Here is a 20,506-nt window from a genome sequence, read left to right on the forward strand (position 1 = left end):
TTTCTGTGAGTATGGTTTCAGTGTGTCTGCCCTCTGATGCCCTCTTGCAACACCTACCATCTCACTTGGGTTTCTCTTACCTTGGGCGTGGGGTATCTCTTCACGGCTGCTCTAGCAAAGCACAGCCGCTGTTCCTTACCTTGGATGAGGGGTATGTCCTTACCACTGCCGTTCCTGACCTTCGATTGAGATAGCTCCTCTAGGCCCTCGTGTGCCTGCGCAGCTACTGCTCCTGGTTCCAAATTGGGGAAGGCCTCCATCAAGGCTGTATTTTGTGACCATGCTTATTTAACGTATATCCAGAGTACATCATGTGAAATGCCAGGCTGGATGAACTACAAGATGGAATCAAGATTGCTGGGAGAAATATCAAGAGCTTCAGATGTGCAGATGAAACATTGTAGGTTAACTATATTTCAATTATATATATATATATATATATTTTTTTAATTTCTTCCGAGGAATAAGTGTCTTACTTTCACGGCTGCAGTTGCCGTCTGCAGTGAGTTTGAAGCCCAGGAAAAGAAAACCTGCCACTGTTTCCAGGTTTTCTCTAATTATTTGCCATGAAGTGATGGGATTGGGTGCCATGATCTTACTTTTTTGAATGTTGAATTTTAACCCAGCTTTTTCACTCTCCTCTTTCACCTTGATCAAGATGCTTTTTAGTTCTTCTTTGCTTTCTGCCATTAGGGTAGTATCATCTTCACTCTAGAGAATCCATGGACAGAGGAGCCTGGCAGGCTACAGTCCACGGGGTCACAAAGAGTCAGACATGACTGAGCAAGTTCACTTCACTTTACTTGTAGGCGACATTATGGTCTGGACAGAAAACCTGATGGAATCTACAAAAAAAGCTACTAGAACTATTAAGTGAGCTTAGTCTGGGTTGCAAGATAAAAGATCGATATACAAAAAAAATCAGTTGTGTTTCTCTATACTGGCAATAAATAACTGGAAGTCAGAATTAAAAAAAAAAAACATCATATGCAACGGAATAAAAAGCTTGTAATTATTTAGGGCTAAATCTGACAACAGTGGAGGTGATGGAATTCTGGTTGAGCTATTTCAAATCCTGAAAGATGATGCTGTGAAAGGGCTTCACTCAATATGCCAGCAAATTTGGAAAACTCAGCAGTGGCCACAGGACTGGAAAAGGTCAGTTTTCATTCCAATTCCAAAGAAAGGCAATGCCAAAGAATGCTCAAACTACCGCACAATTGCACTCATCTCACATGCTAGTAAAGAAATGCTCAAAATTCTCCAAGCCAGGCTTCAGCAATACATGAACTGTAAACTTCCTGATGTTCAAGCTGGTTTTAGAAAAGGCAGAGGAACCAGAGATCAAATTGCCAACATCATCTCAATCATGGGAAAAGGAAGAGAGTTCCCCAGAAAAACATCTATTTCTTCTTTACTGACTATGCCAAAGCCTTTGACTGTGTGGATCACAATAAACTGTGGAATATTCTGAAAGAGATGGGAATACCAGACCACCTAACCTGTCTCTTGAGAAACCTATATGCAGGTCAGGAAGTGACAGTTAGAACTGGACATGGAACAACAGACTGGTTCCAAACAGAAATAGGAGTACGTCAAGGCTGTATATTGTCACCCTGCTTATTTAACTTATATGCAGAGAACATCATGAGAAACGCTGGACTGGAAGAAGCACAAGCTGGAGTCAAGATTGCTGGGAGAAATATCAGTAACCTCAGATATGCAGATGACACCACCCTTATGGCAGAAAGTGAAGAGGAACTCAAAAGCCTCTTGATGAAAGTGAAAGAGGAGAGTGAAAAAGTTGGCTTAAAGCTCAACATTCAGAAAATGAACATCATGGCATCTGGTCCCATCACTTCATGGGAAATAGGGAAACAGTGGTAACAGTGGCTGACTTTATTTTGGGGGGCTCCAAAATCACTGCAGATGGTGATTGCAGCCATGAAATTAAAAGATGCTTATTCCTTGGAAGGAAAGTTATGACCAACCTAGATAGCATATTCAAAAGCAGAGCCATTACTCTACCAACAACGGTCCATCTAGTCAAGGCTATGGTTTTTCCAGTGGTCATGTTTGGATGTGAGAGTTGGACTGTGAAGAAAGCTGAGCGCCAAAGAATTGATGCTTTTGAACTGTGGTGTTGGAGAAGACTCTCGAGAGTCCCTTGGTCTGCAAGGAGATCCAACCAGTCCATTCTACAGGAGGCCAGTCCTGGGTATTGTTTTGAAGGAACGATGCTAAAGCTGAAGCTCTAGTACTTTGGCCACCTCATGTGAAGAGTTGACTCATTGGAAAAGACTCTGACGCTGGGAGGGATTGGGGGCAGGAGGAGACGGGGACAACAGAGGTTGAGATGGCTGGATGGCATCACTGACTCAATGGACGTGAGTTTGAGTGAACACCGGGAGTTGGTGATGGACAGGGAGGCCTGGTGTGCTGGAATTCATGGGGTCACAAAGAGTCAGACACGACTGAGCAAGTGAACTGAAACTGAACTGAAATCTGAGAAATGTGCAAGAACTGCACAGTGAAAACTATACATGAATATTTCTGAGAGAACAAACAGCCTAAACAAATGAGGAGCTGCGTCCTGTTCCCAGGTCTAAAGATGCAGTGTTATTAAAATGCCAATTCTTCCTCAAATGATTTATTAAGTTAAAGCAATCCCAGTCAAAATCCAGCTTTTTTTTTTTTTTTTGGTAGAAACTGACAAACTGGATCTAAACTTCAGAGAAATGAAAAGACCCATCAGACCCCCAAAACCATCAGGATGACTCTGAAGAAGATACAGTTAGAAGATATAGATTACCTGCAGACTTATTTTGTGAAAGTGAGAGTCCCTCAGTCATGTCTGACTCTTTGCGACCCCACGGACTATGCAGTCCATGGAATTCTCCAGGCCAGAATACTGGCGTTGGTAGCCTTTTCCTTCTCCAGGGGATCTCCCCAACCCAGGGATTGAACCCAGGTCTCCCGCATTGCAGGCGGATTCTTTACCCACTGAGCCAGCAGGGAAGCCTTATTATGGAGTTTTCATAATCAAGACCGTGTAGTTTTGGTGAAAAGTTTGGTAGAGCAACAAAATAGAAAATCCAGAAATGACACACATGTGCATGGTCAATTGGTTTTTGACAAAGATTAAAAGGGAATTCAGTGGAGGAACCATAGTCTTTTCAACAAAGGGTACTACAATAATGGGAAATATATTTTTTTAAAGTGAAAAGTAAAAACAATTTTGATGTATAACTCGATACTTTGTATCATATAAAAAATTAATTCAAAGTGGATCTTGGATTTAAATATAAATCCTAAAACTATAAAGCTTCTAAAGGAAAAGATAGGAGGACATTTTTATGTCTTTGACTTAGGCAAATATAACACTGAAAGCAGGATCTTTAAAAGAAAGAAAAATAATTTGGATTTACCAAAATCAAGAACTTCTTTCTGCTGTTTAAAGAACAGTGTTAAGAGAACGAAAATATAAGCCATACAGTGACAGGAAATGACTGCAGGTCACACATCTGACACATGGCTTGTGACCATAATACATGAAAGACTCTCAAAGCTCAATAATAAGAAAACAAAGAACTCAATAAAATTGAGTAAAGAACAGACACATCCTATAGGAAGATATATGGAAGCAAACCATATGAACACATACTCAGCCAAATGCAATTCATTACAGGAACGCAGTTTACAATCATGTTGAGATATTATGACATACCTCTGAGAATGCTTGAAATGAAAAACACTGACCATATCCCGTGATGACAAGAATGTGAGGCAACAGGAAACCTCGGGCACTGGGTTGGGAATGTGAAACAGTCCACGTCCTGTGAGGAACAGTTTGCCAGTTTCTTATAAAGTTAAACTAATACCTATGATACGAGAAGTTACTTTATCCCTAGGAATTCACCCAAGAGAAATGAAACATGTCTATAAAAAAGCATGCATATAAACGCTCATAGCATTTTTATCTATGACAACCCCAAACTGGAAAGAACCCAAATATCCATCAGATGCTTAACAAACAAACTGCACTATAGGTGCAAAGGTTATATTGTGCAATAATAAATGGAATGAACATGGATAAACCTGAATGTATCCTTCTTTCATGCCCAGTGAAAGAAGGCAGAAAAAAAGCAAGTACATTCTGAATCATTCTATTTGCATAAAATTCTAGAACAAGATGCTTACTCCATGGAAGGAAAGTTATGACCAACCTAAACAGCATATTAAGAAGCAGAGACATTACTTTGCCACCAAAGGTCCATCTAGTCAAGGCTATGGTTTTTCCAGTGGTCATGTATGGATGTGAGAGTTGGACAATAAAGAAAGCTGAGCACCGAAGAATTGATGCGTTTGAACTGTGGTGCTGGAGAAGACTCTTGAGAGTCCCTTGGACTGCAAGGAGATCCACCCAGTCCATCGTAAAGGAGATCAGTCCTGGGTGTTCATTGGAAGGACTGATGTTGAAGCTGAAACTCCAATACTTTGGCCACCTGATGCGAAGAGTTGACTCATTTGGAAAGACCCTGATGCTGGGAAAGATTGAGGGCAGGAGGAGAAGGGGACGACTGAGGATGAGATGGTTGGATGGCATCACCAACTCGACGGACATGGGTTTGGGTGAACTCCGGGAGTTGGTGATGGACAAGGAAGCCTGGCGTGCTGCGGTCCATGGGGTTGCAATGAGTCGGACGCGACTGAACAACTGAACTGAACTGAATTGGAGCATGAAAGCTGATCTAGAGGGGCAGAAAACAGTCAGCAGTTTCACGGGGACAGTGACGGGAGAGAACAGGGAGGGGGAGAGTGAGGCAAGTTTACAGGAGGCACACGGAAGCCGCTGGGGTGGATGTGCCATGTTCTGAGTTATGGGTGTTTCTGTGTCTGTGTCCTATTTGTATTTGGCATATGTGTAAAACTTTATCAAACTGTACACTTTACATAGTTCCCAGGTGGTGCTAGTGGTAAAGAACATTCCTGCCGACGCAGGAGACATTAGAGATGCGAGCCGGATCCCTGGGTTGGGAAGATCCCTTGGAGAAAGGGTCTTCTCTTGCCTGGAGAATCCCGTGGACATTGCAGCCTGGTGGCTACAGTCCATAGGGTCGCCAAGAGTCAGACACAACTGAGGCATGCGCACAGATGTATAGTTTATTGTATATCGGTCATACCTCAATAAAGCTGTTAAACTTTTGGTAGTTCACTGTAATAAATTGTATAGGTTCTCATAATATGTATTTCTGAGTGTCAAATATACTTTTCATTTTGTGTTTTTTTAATACAAACTTTGGATTCATTTTGTTCTTTATTCTCTTTTTTTATCCTATGTCACTGTATTATCGGCTCGCCAGGTGGCTTAATGGCAAAGAAAAATTGAAAGTGAAAGTTGCTCAGTCGTGTCTGACTCTGCGACCCCATGGATTGTAACTTGCCAGGCTCCTCTGTCCATGGAATTCTCCAGGCAAGAGTACTGGAGTGGATTGCCATTCCCTGCTCCAGGGGATCTTCCCGACCCAGGGATCAACCCAGGTCTTCCTGCACTGCACGCACATTGTGGGATGGTTCCGGTCTGAGCCCCGAGGGAAGCCCTCAGCGGCAAAGGGTCTGCCTGTAATGCAGGAGACACGGGTTTGACCCCAGGTCAGGAAGATCCTTTGGAGAAAAGAAAGGCAATTCACCCTAGTATTATTGCCTAGGAAACCCAGGACAGAGGAGCCTGGCAGGGGACAGTCCTTGGGGTTGCCAAGAGTCAGACGTTAACTTAGCAACAAAACAGCACTTTAGTATATATGAAAGTCTCAGCAAATTCTTTTTATAGTAAGATGGGGTATAAAAACACACACTAGTAAATATAATAGTCCATATTTTAGCAGGACCAGGAGAGGCTAAATGGTAACGAAGCTTCTGCACAAATATCTATTTAAAATGCGTCACCAACTGTTTGTATTCTTTTTTCATGAACTTATTGTTCATTATCTTAGTCTGCTTTTATTTTGGTAAATAGGATTTAGTTTAAACTGCAAATATAATACATAAGATACGAAGACCATCTTAACAATGACAGAATCTACTCTATGTTTGTAGTGCATGTCTTGGGGAGTTAAAGTCTTATGTTAATATCTGTTAAATGTCAAGAAGTGAAATAGTTTCATTGTTTCTATTACTAAAGTGAAAGATTGTCTGTTCATTGTATAAAATTAGATTCTTTGCTTAAGTAAAAATATTTGGAATTTTTATAATTTTTCATTTCATTGTTGCTGTTCAGTCACCAATTTGTGTCCAACTCTTTGTGACCCCAGGGACTGCAGCCTGCCAGGCTTCCCTGCCATCACCAACTCCCACAGCTTGCTCAAACTCATCTCCACTGAGTTGGTGATGCCATCCAACCATCTCATTCTCTGTCATCCCCTTCTACTCCTGCCCTCAATCTTTCCCAGCATCAGGTCAGAGTCAGCTCTTTGCATCAGGTGGCCAAAGTATCTGAGCTTCCGCAGCACCAGAACCCAGGGTGGTCATTTTATTAAGCATGCCCAGATATTCCAAGCACAGTAGAGAACACGTTTTAAAAAGTTCAAGTAGCATTTATAGTAGAGGAAGTGTTGTTATCCCCAGCTCAAGTATAACAGTGACATGAAAAACTGTCGTCTGTCTTGTCATTATAAGAATAAAATGATTCACACTTAAAAAAATAAAATGCACCACCAAGAAAGAGACTCAGGACACAGAGAAGAGATTGGTGGTTGCCCCGGGGGACGGACGGATTGGGGAGGTGTGGAGAGGGAGGCTGGGGTTAGCAGGTGAAAGCATTTATACGCAACATCCATGAACAGCAAGGTCCTATGTGTAGCACAGAGAACTATCCTTGACACTCTACAACCAACTGCAATGGAAAAGAATATATATACACAAAAAGAGTGCATTAATATATACACGTATAACTGAATCACTTTGCTGTCCAGCAGAAATTAACAGAATATCGTAAAGCAACCACACTTTAATAAGAAGAAATAAATAACTAAACTAAAACCAGGGTGGCACATCAGGACTGTCCATGGGATAACGGTCTCACTCCACACGACACCCCCAGCACGCCTCCACATGGCCTGGCATCACTGATTCCTTTATTAACTTACGAGTGTGTATCTCTTAGAGTAACACCAACATGATATTGAATTTACTCACTCACAGATGGTTGAATCAGTTAAAGCAGTGCATGTAACACTTCCAACACTAGGTAGAAGGTTCTACTGATCCCAGATGCAGAGTTCCTCCTCTGTTATGCTTTTTCTTAGCTGTTCAGTAGAATTATTTATTTTCAGAATCATGCTGACACATTCTGACATTTGAGTGGTTTGATTTTATTTGAAGTATTACCCTCTTTTAAAAATAGGATACATGCCAAACGTCTCTATGAACTTCAGTGTTTCTAGCATAGAATTATTAATTAGATATAGGTCTTCATTTGAAAAATAAGTTTACTGGATTGTGCCGATTGGAGTGTGAATTAATTTAACGTAGTCTTAAATAGAGGAATCACCAAATGCAGTTAAATTTGTATGTTCTTTTTTTTCTATTTCTTAAAGCTCATGCCCCTATTTAGAGACTTTTTTTCTCCCCAGGCTAAGATTTCTGCCTTTTTAATTTTGCCTTCGTGAGCATGTTGCAAATATTCTACCTCACTCTGCTCACTCTGTTCTTCAGGTCCATTGTAGTAGAGCCAATTCTTTGTTTCTCTGCTTCTCACCTGTTCTGTCTATTTATTTGTGTATAAGATGTCAAAGGAAAATGAAAAGTAACACCTCCAAATACCACCTTGAAAGAGAAAATGCCAACAAATTCTTTTCTGCACCTGAAGCTTTTAATTCTTTAATCCACCATGGAATGTTGCTTAATTACATATTTTATTATGCATAACTGAAAATTATGTACTTTGGTTTCAACAATGATATGAAAGCACTTATTGTTTATAAATAAAGAGCGGCTGGTTTGTCTCTACTTTTTTACGTTACAAATATTTGTGGAATTCTCAAAGGTTCTCTTTCTAAAACTGGCTTTTTAAAAATTCTCAGAGAGACCCAAGAAAAACTTCAAGTTTTAATACTTTCTTTGGAAACCAGAAAATTCATTTCTTTGCAAAATCAAGATGATGTCACGTCATTATGGGCAAAAGCCATTGAATAGTTCGGATATTTTCATAAGTTTCATCATAATTTTAACAAGCTTCACAAAGTATTTATTGATGGAAAAATGTTACAGTGGTTGACCTAGGTGATGAACCTTGGAGGTTCATTATACTATTCTATCTTTTTGTGTGTGTATTTGGAAATCAAATGTGTGTTTAAAAAAACCTTGGTTATATGGATTTTAACCAGAGTTTTGGAGTTAATATTTCATACACTGGAATTCAATGACTTAGTGATAGACTTTTTCATAGTAGTAAAATAATTATGCTATGTTTCTGAAAATGTGAAATTGCATTTAATTTTTTTCTATATTTTCTGCATTTGATAAAGCTCTTTTTGAGAAGAGATGGAAACTTGTAGATATAAGACTTGGGTTTGAAACCAGTGTGGAGTCTCCCCTCTTGTGTCTGCCTTAAGTGTGCATGGTGGGACAGAGATGTCTGTGGCAGTGTCATGTAAAATGAAGCCTTCCACTAATGTTGTTGCTATTATCATTTTAAGCATGTTTGAGGGCAAAGCTATGAAGGAGCCTTACAAGGTAAGAAGTCTTTGTATGAGACCTGGTAGAACAAATATTTGACAATTAAAACTGGAAGCAAAGTTGGAGTAGGCGAAACCTGTCCCCTCATTAGGACGCTGTGGGGTAGATTTGTACACTGGACAAATGTGCATACTGAACCCAGTGGCACAGACTCAGTGAGTTATTGCACACACTTAAAATATTTGAACTTTCTCAACATTCTCACTTAACAGGTACTGTTGGTTCTTCTATGACTGGAGAAACTCCTAGAGCAGCCCATGGGACACCCTTTCTTTGGGGGGGAGGGGTGTAAGGGCATGAATCAGAGGTTGTCACTGTCATGAAAACTTGTTTGAACACCATACAAAGCAAATATTCAATAACAGTAAAAGAAAATGCAACAAAGAATAAAGAAATAATGTGCAACATTTAATGCAAAATATGGTCGAGTTTCTCGGTGGTTGCTCTGCAAGGCAATGGAAAAAAAATGGACCGCTGTTTTTCATCAACCACCTCATCAGCTAATATCAGAGAATAGGGCCCCAGTCATGTGCTTCTGATCGCAATAGGGATATTAGTTGAAACAGCTGACACAGGAAGGTGACTTAATGACTTAATGTACAACCTTGATATAGAGCAAGGAATCAAAATGGAATTCTTGTAGAATTATTTTGATAAAATGGAATTTTTGTAGAACTTTTTGGATAAATTTGGAAATACATAGGATCCACCTAAGGAGGGTAAAGCAAGGAAGGTTTAAAAATGTTCATCTTTTAAACATGAATTCCAAACTATTTTTATTTGACATGTGGAATTGTTAAACAGGTAATAGTATTCTGGTCATAGACATTTCTTAAATAATTGTTCTTTGTATTTGATCAAAATGTGCATGGTAACAGACTGTAGTTTAGCCTTTGTTCAAAGACACACAAGTATTTAGTATTTACACTAAATGGATTGCCTCAGAAGAATAGTGAATACATTCCCTTAAAAACTAAAAAAAAAAAAAACAAACTTTAAGGTGAACTATAGTATCTTTATCTCCTAATGTTTTAGATAGGATTAATATTCTTGAACCTCCATTGGTTTCCACACTCTCATGCAAATTTCTGGCTTGCTTTAACACAGCAGTCCAATTTCTGTTGGCTATATGACAGGGCATACACATATTAATTGCTCTTTTTTGAAAATATCACGAAGCAGTTCAGAATACCTTATTTATTGATAATATCGTGAAAATCAAGGACCTTAATATCAGCCAAAGATAACAATATGGAATAGGGCAGAACTGAATGATGAAATGTATGAGATCGTCATTTTCACTCCATCTTGAACCATTTAAAAATGTTTTCTACTTAAGCTACGTATTTCAGATAAGCACAGTTAGATATAGATTTCACTAATGAAGAAATAAACACTTTTTTCTTAGCTCAGAATTCCTTAGGACTAAATGGTAATTGATATGCATTTTATATATAATATGTACAGGCTTTAAGGGTCACACAACTAGGGCACACATGTTAGTTACCTTGGTTTTCAAAGGTTATGTGTCAACTCTGCATATTATGTGCCAAGGGGATACTATCATTATTTTTTGCATAATGTGCAAGTATTATATGGCCACAGAGTGAAATACAAATTAGTGGCAAAGTGCTGAGGGAAGGAGTCCATGACAGATTCAGACGCACAAGGTTGAATATTACCCGTAAACTACCTGACTCTGTTAAGGCCTTAGCAGCACGGAGCGCTACGTCATGCCCAGCTTTCAAAAGCTTCTGAAGTACTTGGAGACAAGGAAGCTTGGTCAAGGAGTTCTCCATAGCCTCTGGCAACACTGGGACTGGTAGGGGGGATAAAGGACACCCGGGAAGCAACGTGGAAGGTTCCTCAAACCTCTTGTAAAATGTACCATCTTCCCGAAGAACAATTTTGCTCACTCCATCATGACCAACATTGTTTACTGATATGTGCTTTTTTTTTGGTTTAAAATATATTAGCAAGATGATGCTGCATGAGTTAAAGAGTCTGAGAATTTTATTGTCATGTTGATTTCTTATACACACTCTTCTATTTACTGAAAATGTATTTTCAAAGAAGTTAGGAGGCTGGTGGGAAAGAAAAAAAATCTTATTTGCAACCCAAATTCCCCTTAAGGAATATAAGGAGTTTGACTCCTTATATTAGGTGTTGTGCTTATGTTAAAAAAACACACACACACACACAAACACACACTACCCTCCACTCTAGCTTTTCCCTTTAAAGTCAGAGAAGATAGGCTGTTTTTCATTACATTTCATAGCATATTTAATTACCCTATTTATTATTTTTAATACATGAAATCTGGTTTCAATTTGAACTCAAGATTATTTTGCTAAAATGATTTTCTGAACCCTAGTAATAAGCTAGAATGTTTAAAGGTGTTTTCTCATTTAATACAAAGAAGTGTAACTTTTTCAACATAATTTTAAGTTTACAGCAAACCAGCTGCCTCTGAAGTAGTTCAGCTGTGCTTCTAAAGTAGATAGTAACTGAAAATTGAATTGGGAGTTTTCTATGATCCCATTTTAGTTTCTTAAGTTCGGCATCAGGGGAGTCCAGTTGCCCTCCGAGGAGTTCATCAGGGTCCAGGGAAAAGAGGCAGGAAGAGTGGGTGATTTCAGAACCAAAGGAACCCAAACACCCCCTAACAAGTATGAAATCTTAAAAAAGCAGCAAAATATAAAATAAATGTGAACAAAAATAACCAAACACTGCAACACTGGCCCTATCCTTTACATGAACATTAGCGTACCTCACTTCATATCCTGGAGTTTACTGAGTTTTACATTGCAAGAATTTTGAAGTTTAAATTCCAGGTTGGTTAATTCTTATCTTCTTCATGGAGTTCTTATAGTTATGACATACACAACCAAATGAGCTCAGTTATTAACTTGTATTCCATTTACAACTTAAGAAAAAATACAGTGCTTACTAAGGAGTTCTTGTACAGAAGGTCCATTCCCCCCCTACTTAGGTTACTTTTAATGGCCTTTAAAAATGTATGTACACCAGCTTTAAAAAAGTGTTGCCATGATGAGCGTATTGTGAAGTAAATGCAGATGAATCTGTTCTAAGTGCGTATCTGCTAGAGACTGAACTGATGTCTTCATTGGTGAGTCTTTTGACCATCCTCCTAATCAAGTAAAACGTCAACCAAAAACAGGTTATCATCTTCACTGTTTAACTTAAAAAATGAGCATATGTTCGAGATTTAATTTTACAGCGTATCAAGTGACTTTTAAATTGCTCTTTTTCAGATCTGTAAAATGTCAAGAAAGTCTTAACATGCATCTTACTGAGGGCCATCTTGGACTCTTTGTGTTACTTCACATAAGCAGACAAACCCTACCATGTCATACCATACAAACAATTTTAATCGTGTAGTTACAGTCAATAACCACTCCTAATCAGAACATTTCTGCATAAAGAAAATTGTGATACACTTATAAAAACAGCCAGCTGTAACAAAATAGCTGGTGTTTTCATAGCCATAAACTCATAAAAAAGAAATAACACCTTTATACAGAAATTTTATACAGATGTAGCTTTAAAATTGATTGTAAACCAAAGGAAGACACGTTGCAAACATCAATTATTTTCACATTAATTGCATAATTTTCTAAGGTGATCTATTAGTTTTATTAACCTAAGCTTATTTGCATGATAGTAAAAATTGCATACAACAATAAGAGTGAAGCTTATAGTATGAATTGCTTGGATAACATAGAGCACTTTTTATAGGCAACTGTGTAAAGCACATTTTATCTATTTAAAACTTTTAAGACACTTTGTTTTACTGCCCATCAAAATACATTTATAAATAGAAAAGAACCAGTATGGTAACAAGAGAAGCAATACTACATTTAACGGAAACTTCCAAAAATTAATTACAACATGATGCTGCAGGATCTACAAATAAATAATGAGGACTAAATTGTGTTTCACATTTTCTTTTCATTTTTTTAAAAAATCTTGTTAACAATGAGAATGAAAAAAATTACAGTGAACTTTTATTTCCAAAATAAAAACAAATTTGAATTACGGCAGTGCCATATAATACAAGGCATTTGTTGGCATATGTTATCTTTAAACTGCATTCCACAGTCTATAGTTCTTTTGCAACATACAACAGAGTAACAAACTCTTTTTCTTTTTTTAAACAAGGGGCGAGTTTCCAAAGATAAGTGTGAAGTGTTACAGAAATAAAGGAAGGAAATGATAATCACAGAAGTTATAATGCTTGTTTTGAGGCTCCAGAATAATAATAAAATTTAAAAAAAAATCACTGGTTATCATGCTTACGGGTACACACACCTGGGTGTGTTCCGTGAACACAAATTTTCCATTTTTAATACCAAACAATCCGATGCTTCACCTGGGGCTGCCAAGCAGTTCGTAAGAGAGGGAGGAAAACGTTTAGTGCGGTCAGTATCAGCCTTTCTCGACGTTCCCGTTTGTGCAAGTTTCTGACGATTCCCTGGCCGAACGGCGGGAGCGCGAGGCTCGCAGGGAGCCCGGGGCGGACCCCCCCAGCCCGCGGGCCGCTGATGCGGGCCCGCAGCTCAGTCCCTGGCGTCGGCGCTCGCGTCCGTGCTGCCGTCGGCCGCCGGCTCATCCTCGAGCTTCACCGCGAAGAGCGGGCTAGCGCCCGCGCCCGGGGCACCCTCGTCCGGGTCCTGCAGCAGCTCGTCGTCCTTGTAGTCGGCCACGTCCACCTCCAGGCCCGCGTGGTCCTTCAGCCGGCCGTGGTGCTTGAGGTGGTAGCGCTGGTTCTGGAAGAACTTGATGACGGTGTGCTGCGGCAGGTCCAGCTGCGCCGACAGCGTCTGGATGGCCTCCTCGTCCGGGTGCAGCCCCACGTCCTGCATGAAGCTCTGCAGGATGCCCAGCGCCTCCACCGAGATCTTGGTCCGCGGCCGCGCCTTCGGCCGGCTCTCATCCTCCGCCTCGGCCGGCGCCGCGGCGGGCGGCTGCCGCGCGGGGAGCCGGGGCCCGGCCGGGGGCGGCGGCGCCTGTGCCGGTGCGGGGGGCGGCGCGGGCTGCGGCTGCGGCGGTGCCTGCGGCGGCTGCGGGAAGACAGCAGCACAAGGTCAGCGGGGCCGCACGTGCCCGGCCCCGCGCGCGCCCGGCCACTGCGCATGCCCGGCCCCGCACGTGCCTGGCGCCTCGCGCGCGTGGTCACTGCGCAACAGCTGGGCGCTGCGCATGCGGCCTCGCGCGCGGCGCACCAGGGCCCGGAAGGAGCAAGCACGTGACCTGCCGGGCTCGGAATGCGGGGAACGGATGCCGGACAGAAACGCAGGCCAGCTGAACGGCCCACGGCACCCGGGAAGAAGGTCAGAATGATCGCTAGGTCAGAGCGATCGCTAGCAAGGGAGGATCGTGGAGGGCCTGGGTGGCGCCAGGGCTTCCTCACCAGAGGTCAGGCTGGCTCACTTACACGGCTGAAACTCAGCACTCTGAAAGCGTGAGCCACGTTCACCAGGAGGATATGCCTCCGAGGTGAAGACAGCACATTGTGATGTCGGTAATTAATAAAGATTTTAAATGAAGACAGAGAAGTTAAGTGTGCCAAAGGCGGTTTAGGAAGGGGAGCTGTGGACACACTGGGAAGGAAATGTGTTTCGTCCCACTGCAGCAGATGGCTAAAACGTGGCCCTGGCTTACAAGGTCTTATGTTCCAAATAAAATGGGGAAGCCTGTGCTCTTCTGCAGCATTCAAAGTGAAAGCCGCTCAGTCATGTCCTACTCTTTGAGACCCCATGGACTATACAGTCCGTGGAATTCTCCAGGCCGGAATACTGGGGTGGGCAGCCTTTCCCTTCTCCAGGGGATCGTCCCTACGAAGGGATCGAACCCAGGTCTCCCGCATTGTAGGCGGATTCCTTACCAGCTGAGCTATGAGGGAAAGCATTAGCTCTTGTGAATCCAAAGAGTTTCTGAGATTCTCACGTTTGTGAATTTCCTACCAGACAGTTCAATCTAACAGACACACATTTCTTACCGAATTGCACTGGGCTGACACTGCAAGATTTTTTCTTACCGAAAAATAAAGGTTTCATTCACCCCACAACGGCTAGTAAATTGTTCTGTCTATACTAAGCTCAGATGTAATCAGGATTTAAATTCAGTGTATATAGACATTTTCCATAATTAGTATCTGTGCTGTAATTTTCCATACACAATTATACATAAATGTGTCTCACACACACACACACACACACACACACACACACACACACTCACTCCAGCTCCAGGATTCTTATCAACAAAGGAAATCAACCTAAGGAAGCCTAAAATATTAGAACGTTTATACTGTGCCCTAAGCATTTCCTTAATCCCCCTAAGAAGCAATTTTATTAAAAACAATTTACATTTTCAAACAAGTACTTTTTTTTCTTTTTACTTATTTTTTGTTTTTGCGAAACAGTACATTTGTCAGGCTTTCATGATCATTTTAGTGCTTGATATCCTAAGGGATTCTCTTTCTCAATTTATCTTTAATATATACTCAAGGATTCTTTTTCTTAGTGGATGGATAACCCAATTTTTGTTGTGTATGTGTGAGTATCACCACTCTGTCCCCCACCCTGTGCCCCCACAGACACACACACATACAGCAGTACCAAGAAATAATATGCAGGTGATTCAACAAAGAGAGTGTAGAATTTTAAGACTTGGGAAAGCAATGGCATTTTCCCTTAAAGGGGAAAACTAAAAGTATCCCTTTGGATGTAACAGAAATAATTAGTACAGCTCAAGTTCAACTTCAACACACTTCCTAAGCAATTGAGGTCAACAACTAGCTAGGCCCAGACCTTCCCCATCTAAATGAACTGGGGATGAATTTAGTGGATCCACTCAGTGGATGAATAGACAGGTCCCAGGTCTTGGGAGGGAGTGATTTAGGTGAGTCTGAGGCTGACCCTGTGGGCGCAGTGTATTTGGCCAACACCACTGTTAGCGTGGCCTTTCCAAGGCTTCGCATCCTGACCAGGGAGCAGGTCTTGGCACCAACCTTCTGTGTGCCCCTCTGACTGGCTAACTTGTGCCTGCTCACCTGTGGAGCAGTACCAGCCACGGGGCCGAATGCCTCTAGACTCTCCTTGCCCAAGGGCAGTGGGAGAGGGGCTCTAAGGGAAAGACAGACAGACGTGACTCACCCCTAACCTGTGCTCCCCAAGCCGGCGGGGACAGAGCCAGAGTGGAGGCAGGGCTGGGGAGTCAGAAGCCAAATGCCAATTTGGTTTCCCTCCACTCCTCTCTCTGGGACAGAATCCAAGGCATACAACTGCAATCCTACAAACTTCCTCTGCAGAAACGGCAGTCATGCCTTTCCTCGGGGACAGGATCGGTGTTCATGAAAAAATAGGTGGCATGTCTAAAAATTCGAATTTTGCTGCAATGCAGAAGACCTGGGTTCAATTCCTGGGTCGGGAAGATCCCCTGGAGAAAGGATAGGCTACCCACTCCAGTATTCTTGGGCTTCCCTTGTGGGTCAGCTGGTAAAAGAATCCACCTGCAATGCAGGAGACCTGGGTTCCATCCCTGGGTTGCGAAGATCCCCTGGAGAAGGGAAAGGCTACCCACTCTAGTATTCCAGCCTGGAGAATTTCACGGACTGTATAGTCTATGGGGTCGCAGAGAGTTGGACACGACTGAGTGACTTTCAATATGACAAAACAGATTCTTAAGCTCTTAACATAGTTCTAACGAAGACTGGCTAGCCATAGCAGTGTGGAAGGGGGTTCCTGCAGCCTTGGGGGCTGGGGCGCGGAGAGGAACACAGCACACGTGTTGGAAAACCCAGGTCCTCTTTTGCCCCCCGACCGAGATGGCAGGGTGCTGTTCTCTCTGGCTCAGAAGCCTATGTTCAGACTGGCGGAAAGAAGAGAAATGCCCCTCTCCCTGCTAGGCTTAAGCGCCTGTCTGCCCAGCGCTCGAGGCCGAGGCGCACGAACCTGCATCTGCTCGGCGGGCACGTGGATGACGTGCGGCGGCCGGTCGCCGTGGTGATGGCCCGCGTTGCTCTCCTGTTCGTAGATGGCGTCGCGTTCCGGCTGCGGGAGGCTGAGGAACCTCCGGATCATGGAGAGGTTCTCCCACAGGGTCCTGTTTTCCGGAGAAGGGTCTTCTTTCCAGCGCAACAGCTCGCACAGCCACCCCTTAGAGACAAGGGCGTTAGCAGGTCAGTTGAGGCCCAAGAGGGGGCGGGTGGGGAGCTGACCGTTCCCATTAGGAAGTAAAAAGGAAGGACCCTGTGCAGTTAACTTTTTCCCAGCTCAAAACACTCCAGTCTGCTTAAAAAAATTTTTTTAACCTGTTAAAAGAGAATAGGTGTGGTTGTCAAAGAGGGGGCAGAATCTGTTTTTTAATACACAATTCATATTTGCATCTTAAAGGAGGGCCTTATTTTTCAGACTCCAAAGGCAAGAGCCGTTTACCCTGGACTCTGCAGAATGTGCCCAAGGAGAAAGCAAGGCTGAGTGTGCTGAGGTTCTGAGGACAGTATTTACGAAGGGCTGGGACAGCTTTTTAGAATAATTTCCCTGAAAGGATTCCCTAAGTTTATGGTGTTTGCATTAAAAAGGCAGCTCTGTGAGTATCTGTGTGTGTGTCAATGTATGTGTGTGTGTCTGTGTAGAAAAGGGAGAGAAAGGATGTGTGCAGTTGTGTGAGCATGAATGTTGTCCAAGGTAAGGCTTTATGTTAGAATGAGCATTAGAAGAATTCTCCAGTACAGAACTTTCCAGAAAGAGACGTCAGAGCCCTGCGGGCTGCTGTGTACACACGTGGTCCATCAGGGAAGCACTGCGATAGGGTCGCTGGGCTGAGGGAGATGATGTCCACTGAGCGCCGAGACTTGGACTTCTCTGCTGTGCCCCAAGGCCCACTTTCTGACCCTGACACGCTCAGTCCTGACCTGAGTGGGCGGATGTGGGGTAGCGGGGCCGATATGTACACATAAGTAATACTATGTGTAAAACAGACTGACTAACGCAGACCTACTGTAGAGCACCAGGGACTCTACTCGATGCTCCCTGGTGACCTAACTGGGAGTCAGTTCAGTCGCTCAGTCCTGTCCGACTCTTTGTGACCTCATGGACCGCAGCCCGCCAGGCCTCCCTGTCCATCACCAACTCCCAGAGTTTACTCAAACTCATGTCTATCGAGTTGGTGATGCCGTCCAACCATCTCGTCCTCCGTCGTCCCCTTCTCCTCCCGCCCTCAGTATTTCCCAGCATCAGGGTCTTTTCCAATGAGTCAGCTCTTCGCATAAGGTGGCCAAAGTATTGGCGTTTCAGCTTCAGCATCAGTCCTTCCAATGAACACCCAGGACTGATCTGCTTTAGGATGGACTGGTTGGATCTCCCTGCAGTCCAAGGGACTCTTAAGAGTCTTCTCCAACACCACAGCTCAAAAGCATCAATTCTTCTGCACTCAGCTGGACCTTTATGGTCCAACTCTCACATCCATACGTGACCACTGGAAAAACCATAGCCTTGACTAGATGGACCTTTATTGACAAAGTAATGTCTCTGCTTTTTAATCTGCTGTCTAGGTATCCGGTCCCATCACTTCATGGGAAATAGATGGGGAAACAGTGGAAACAGTGGCTGACTTTATTTTTGGGGGCTCCAAAATCACTGCAGATGGTGATTGCAGCCACGGAATTAAAAGACGCTTACTCCTTGGAAGGAAAATTATGACCAACCTAGACAGCATATTAAAAAGACCTAAATGGGAAGGAAATCCAAAAACAAGGCGGGGGGTGTATGTGTGCAGAGCTGATTCACCGTGCTGCACAGCAGAGACTAACAGCACCGTGAAGCAACCACGCTCCAATAAAAACTAAGGAAAAAACGAGTTTTCCAGCAGAGTGGAGAGTCTCCTGTTCTCTAACCGTCATCTCAGCCCTTCTTCACTGAGCAGCAGGGCGCGGAGGCGGAGGGAAGGGGTCCCGCCCACGCCGCTCCAGGCTGTCAGCTCAGAACCGCCCTCTAGAGAAGCCTCTGCACGCCAGCTCACCGGAGGACGCCGGGCTGCTCCTCTGCTTCCTCCTGGTCCCTCTCCCCAGACACGAGGGGCAGCCTGGCCCGCCCTCCTGCCCACCGGACCACGCCCTCTACCCTCGGCTCGCCCCAGGTGCCCCTCCCCGGCCTGCCCGCCACGGGCCCCGTCAATACAGGTTTTTCCTGGGGCACGTTCTTCCTGGACTTGCCTCCACTTCTTATCCTCCCGAACTCCTGCCGGGTCCCTCACCAGGTCAGGGGCCTCGGATTCCTTACCTTAGCCTCTGCTTTAGGGAAACTGACCTAAAACAACGGGGATCCTTGGAAACTAGTTGGATGGGAATGCAAAGAAGACAGGTTAGTATTCGATTTTTAGAACTGGCCAAGGGGAGTGCCCTTTTTATATGACGTTAGGATGAGATCAGAACATGGCTTGAGCTTGCTTTCTTTTCCAACGTGAACCACTGGAGAAATTCTCTTCTAACTGTAATACACAGTGGGAACAGGCAAGGCCTACTTTCCCCAGAATGGCCCGAGAGATTTTAAAAGAATAGATGGAGACTGATACACTAGCTTCCCAAGACACACCAACCACCCAGCCAAGGATGACATCTGCTAAGCCCCAGGAGATCTACTAACCCTAACTGAAGCTAAGAGGCCTTTGGTTCTCCATGCCACACATCATTTAAACACGTGTGTACCTAGGGACACGCACGCAATCGTGCCCTCAGCTGATGCCACCGAGTGCGTAATTCCAGGTTAACAGAACACGCGTAAACTGAAGGTTTACCAGAAAGGATATTAGCTCAATAAAAAATAACCACGACGAGTGTCACTGAACATGCTTCTCTTCCAACCATGGCAGTTCTCTGCTGCTTTCCAGACTCAGAACATAGGTCACATTTCGCTCTTATCTATGAATGCAACATTAACTACAATTTGAGTAATTGGTATATTTGAGACCCACTTGCATAGGGTGCCCCGGAGATGTTTGTTTAGCTCCTACTGACAAATATTTGCTATCTGGATTGAGCCATGAAAATATTTTATACTTTTCTACATCAAAGTTATCGCTTTATTCTTCACTTCTATATTTTGATGCAAGGCAGGTTTTAGATCCATCTGCCTGAAGGCTGGACTATTAACTCTGGTTAAGATTACACTCCTGCCCACTCCTCATCTCTTCTTTAGCTGTGGCAATTGACAGGCCCCAGTGCCTAAACACAGAAAACCGCTACAATTTTATTTACCTTTAAGAGATGCTAGAGGGTTCATCAAGAACATATTCTTTTTTTCTTTACTTAGCTAGGATTATACTCTTGTAATAAGTGCTTAACATTGAGCATCTAAGTCTTTTTTTGTTTTTGTTTTTTTTTAGAAATAAATGCTTGTAACCAAAAATTGCTAAAAGTAAAATAAAGAACAATTCATGTAAGAAAATCTTCTTGAAGAAAGCTGAAGCACTCCAATAATTTTTTGAATCCTTTTAGAAACTTTTTAAAGTAATGCAGAGACCAGTTAGCACTTGGATATATGTAGGGGGGAAAAAAAAACATGTGGATCACAGATGTTCTTTGGAAAAGAAAATCATTAGTTCTTTTAAAATGGCTAATAATGATAGCTAATTCCCAAACAATCACACTCATGCTGGTTTCACAAATATTTCAGAAAAAGAGCCTTGACTCATTCAACAAATATTTTGCTCATATTGTCACTTCTGTGTCTCTATACTTATGAGA

At 42.9% G+C, this 20,506-nt stretch overlaps 1 protein-coding gene across 1 annotated transcript in view; it reads right to left on the reverse strand.

Annotated features, from left to right (window-relative positions):
• Positions 1-9,831: 9,831 nt before the first annotated feature.
• The window catches only part of SATB1 (SATB homeobox 1), an 82,522-nt gene continuing 71,847 nt past the window's right edge, over positions 9,832-20,506 (reverse strand). The window contains exons 10-11 of the mRNA XM_052646265.1: positions 16,716-16,919; positions 9,832-13,820 (exon numbers count right to left, since the gene is read on the reverse strand). Coding sequence (XP_052502225.1) covers positions 13,317-13,820; positions 16,716-16,919 — 708 coding nt within the window. The 3' untranslated portion in view covers positions 9,832-13,316. The remainder of the gene's footprint in view (positions 13,821-16,715; positions 16,920-20,506) is intronic.

This window comes from Budorcas taxicolor, chromosome 1 (assembly GCF_023091745.1).
Source record: "Budorcas taxicolor isolate Tak-1 chromosome 1, Takin1.1, whole genome shotgun sequence".
Taxonomy (NCBI): domain Eukaryota; kingdom Metazoa; phylum Chordata; class Mammalia; order Artiodactyla; family Bovidae; genus Budorcas; species Budorcas taxicolor.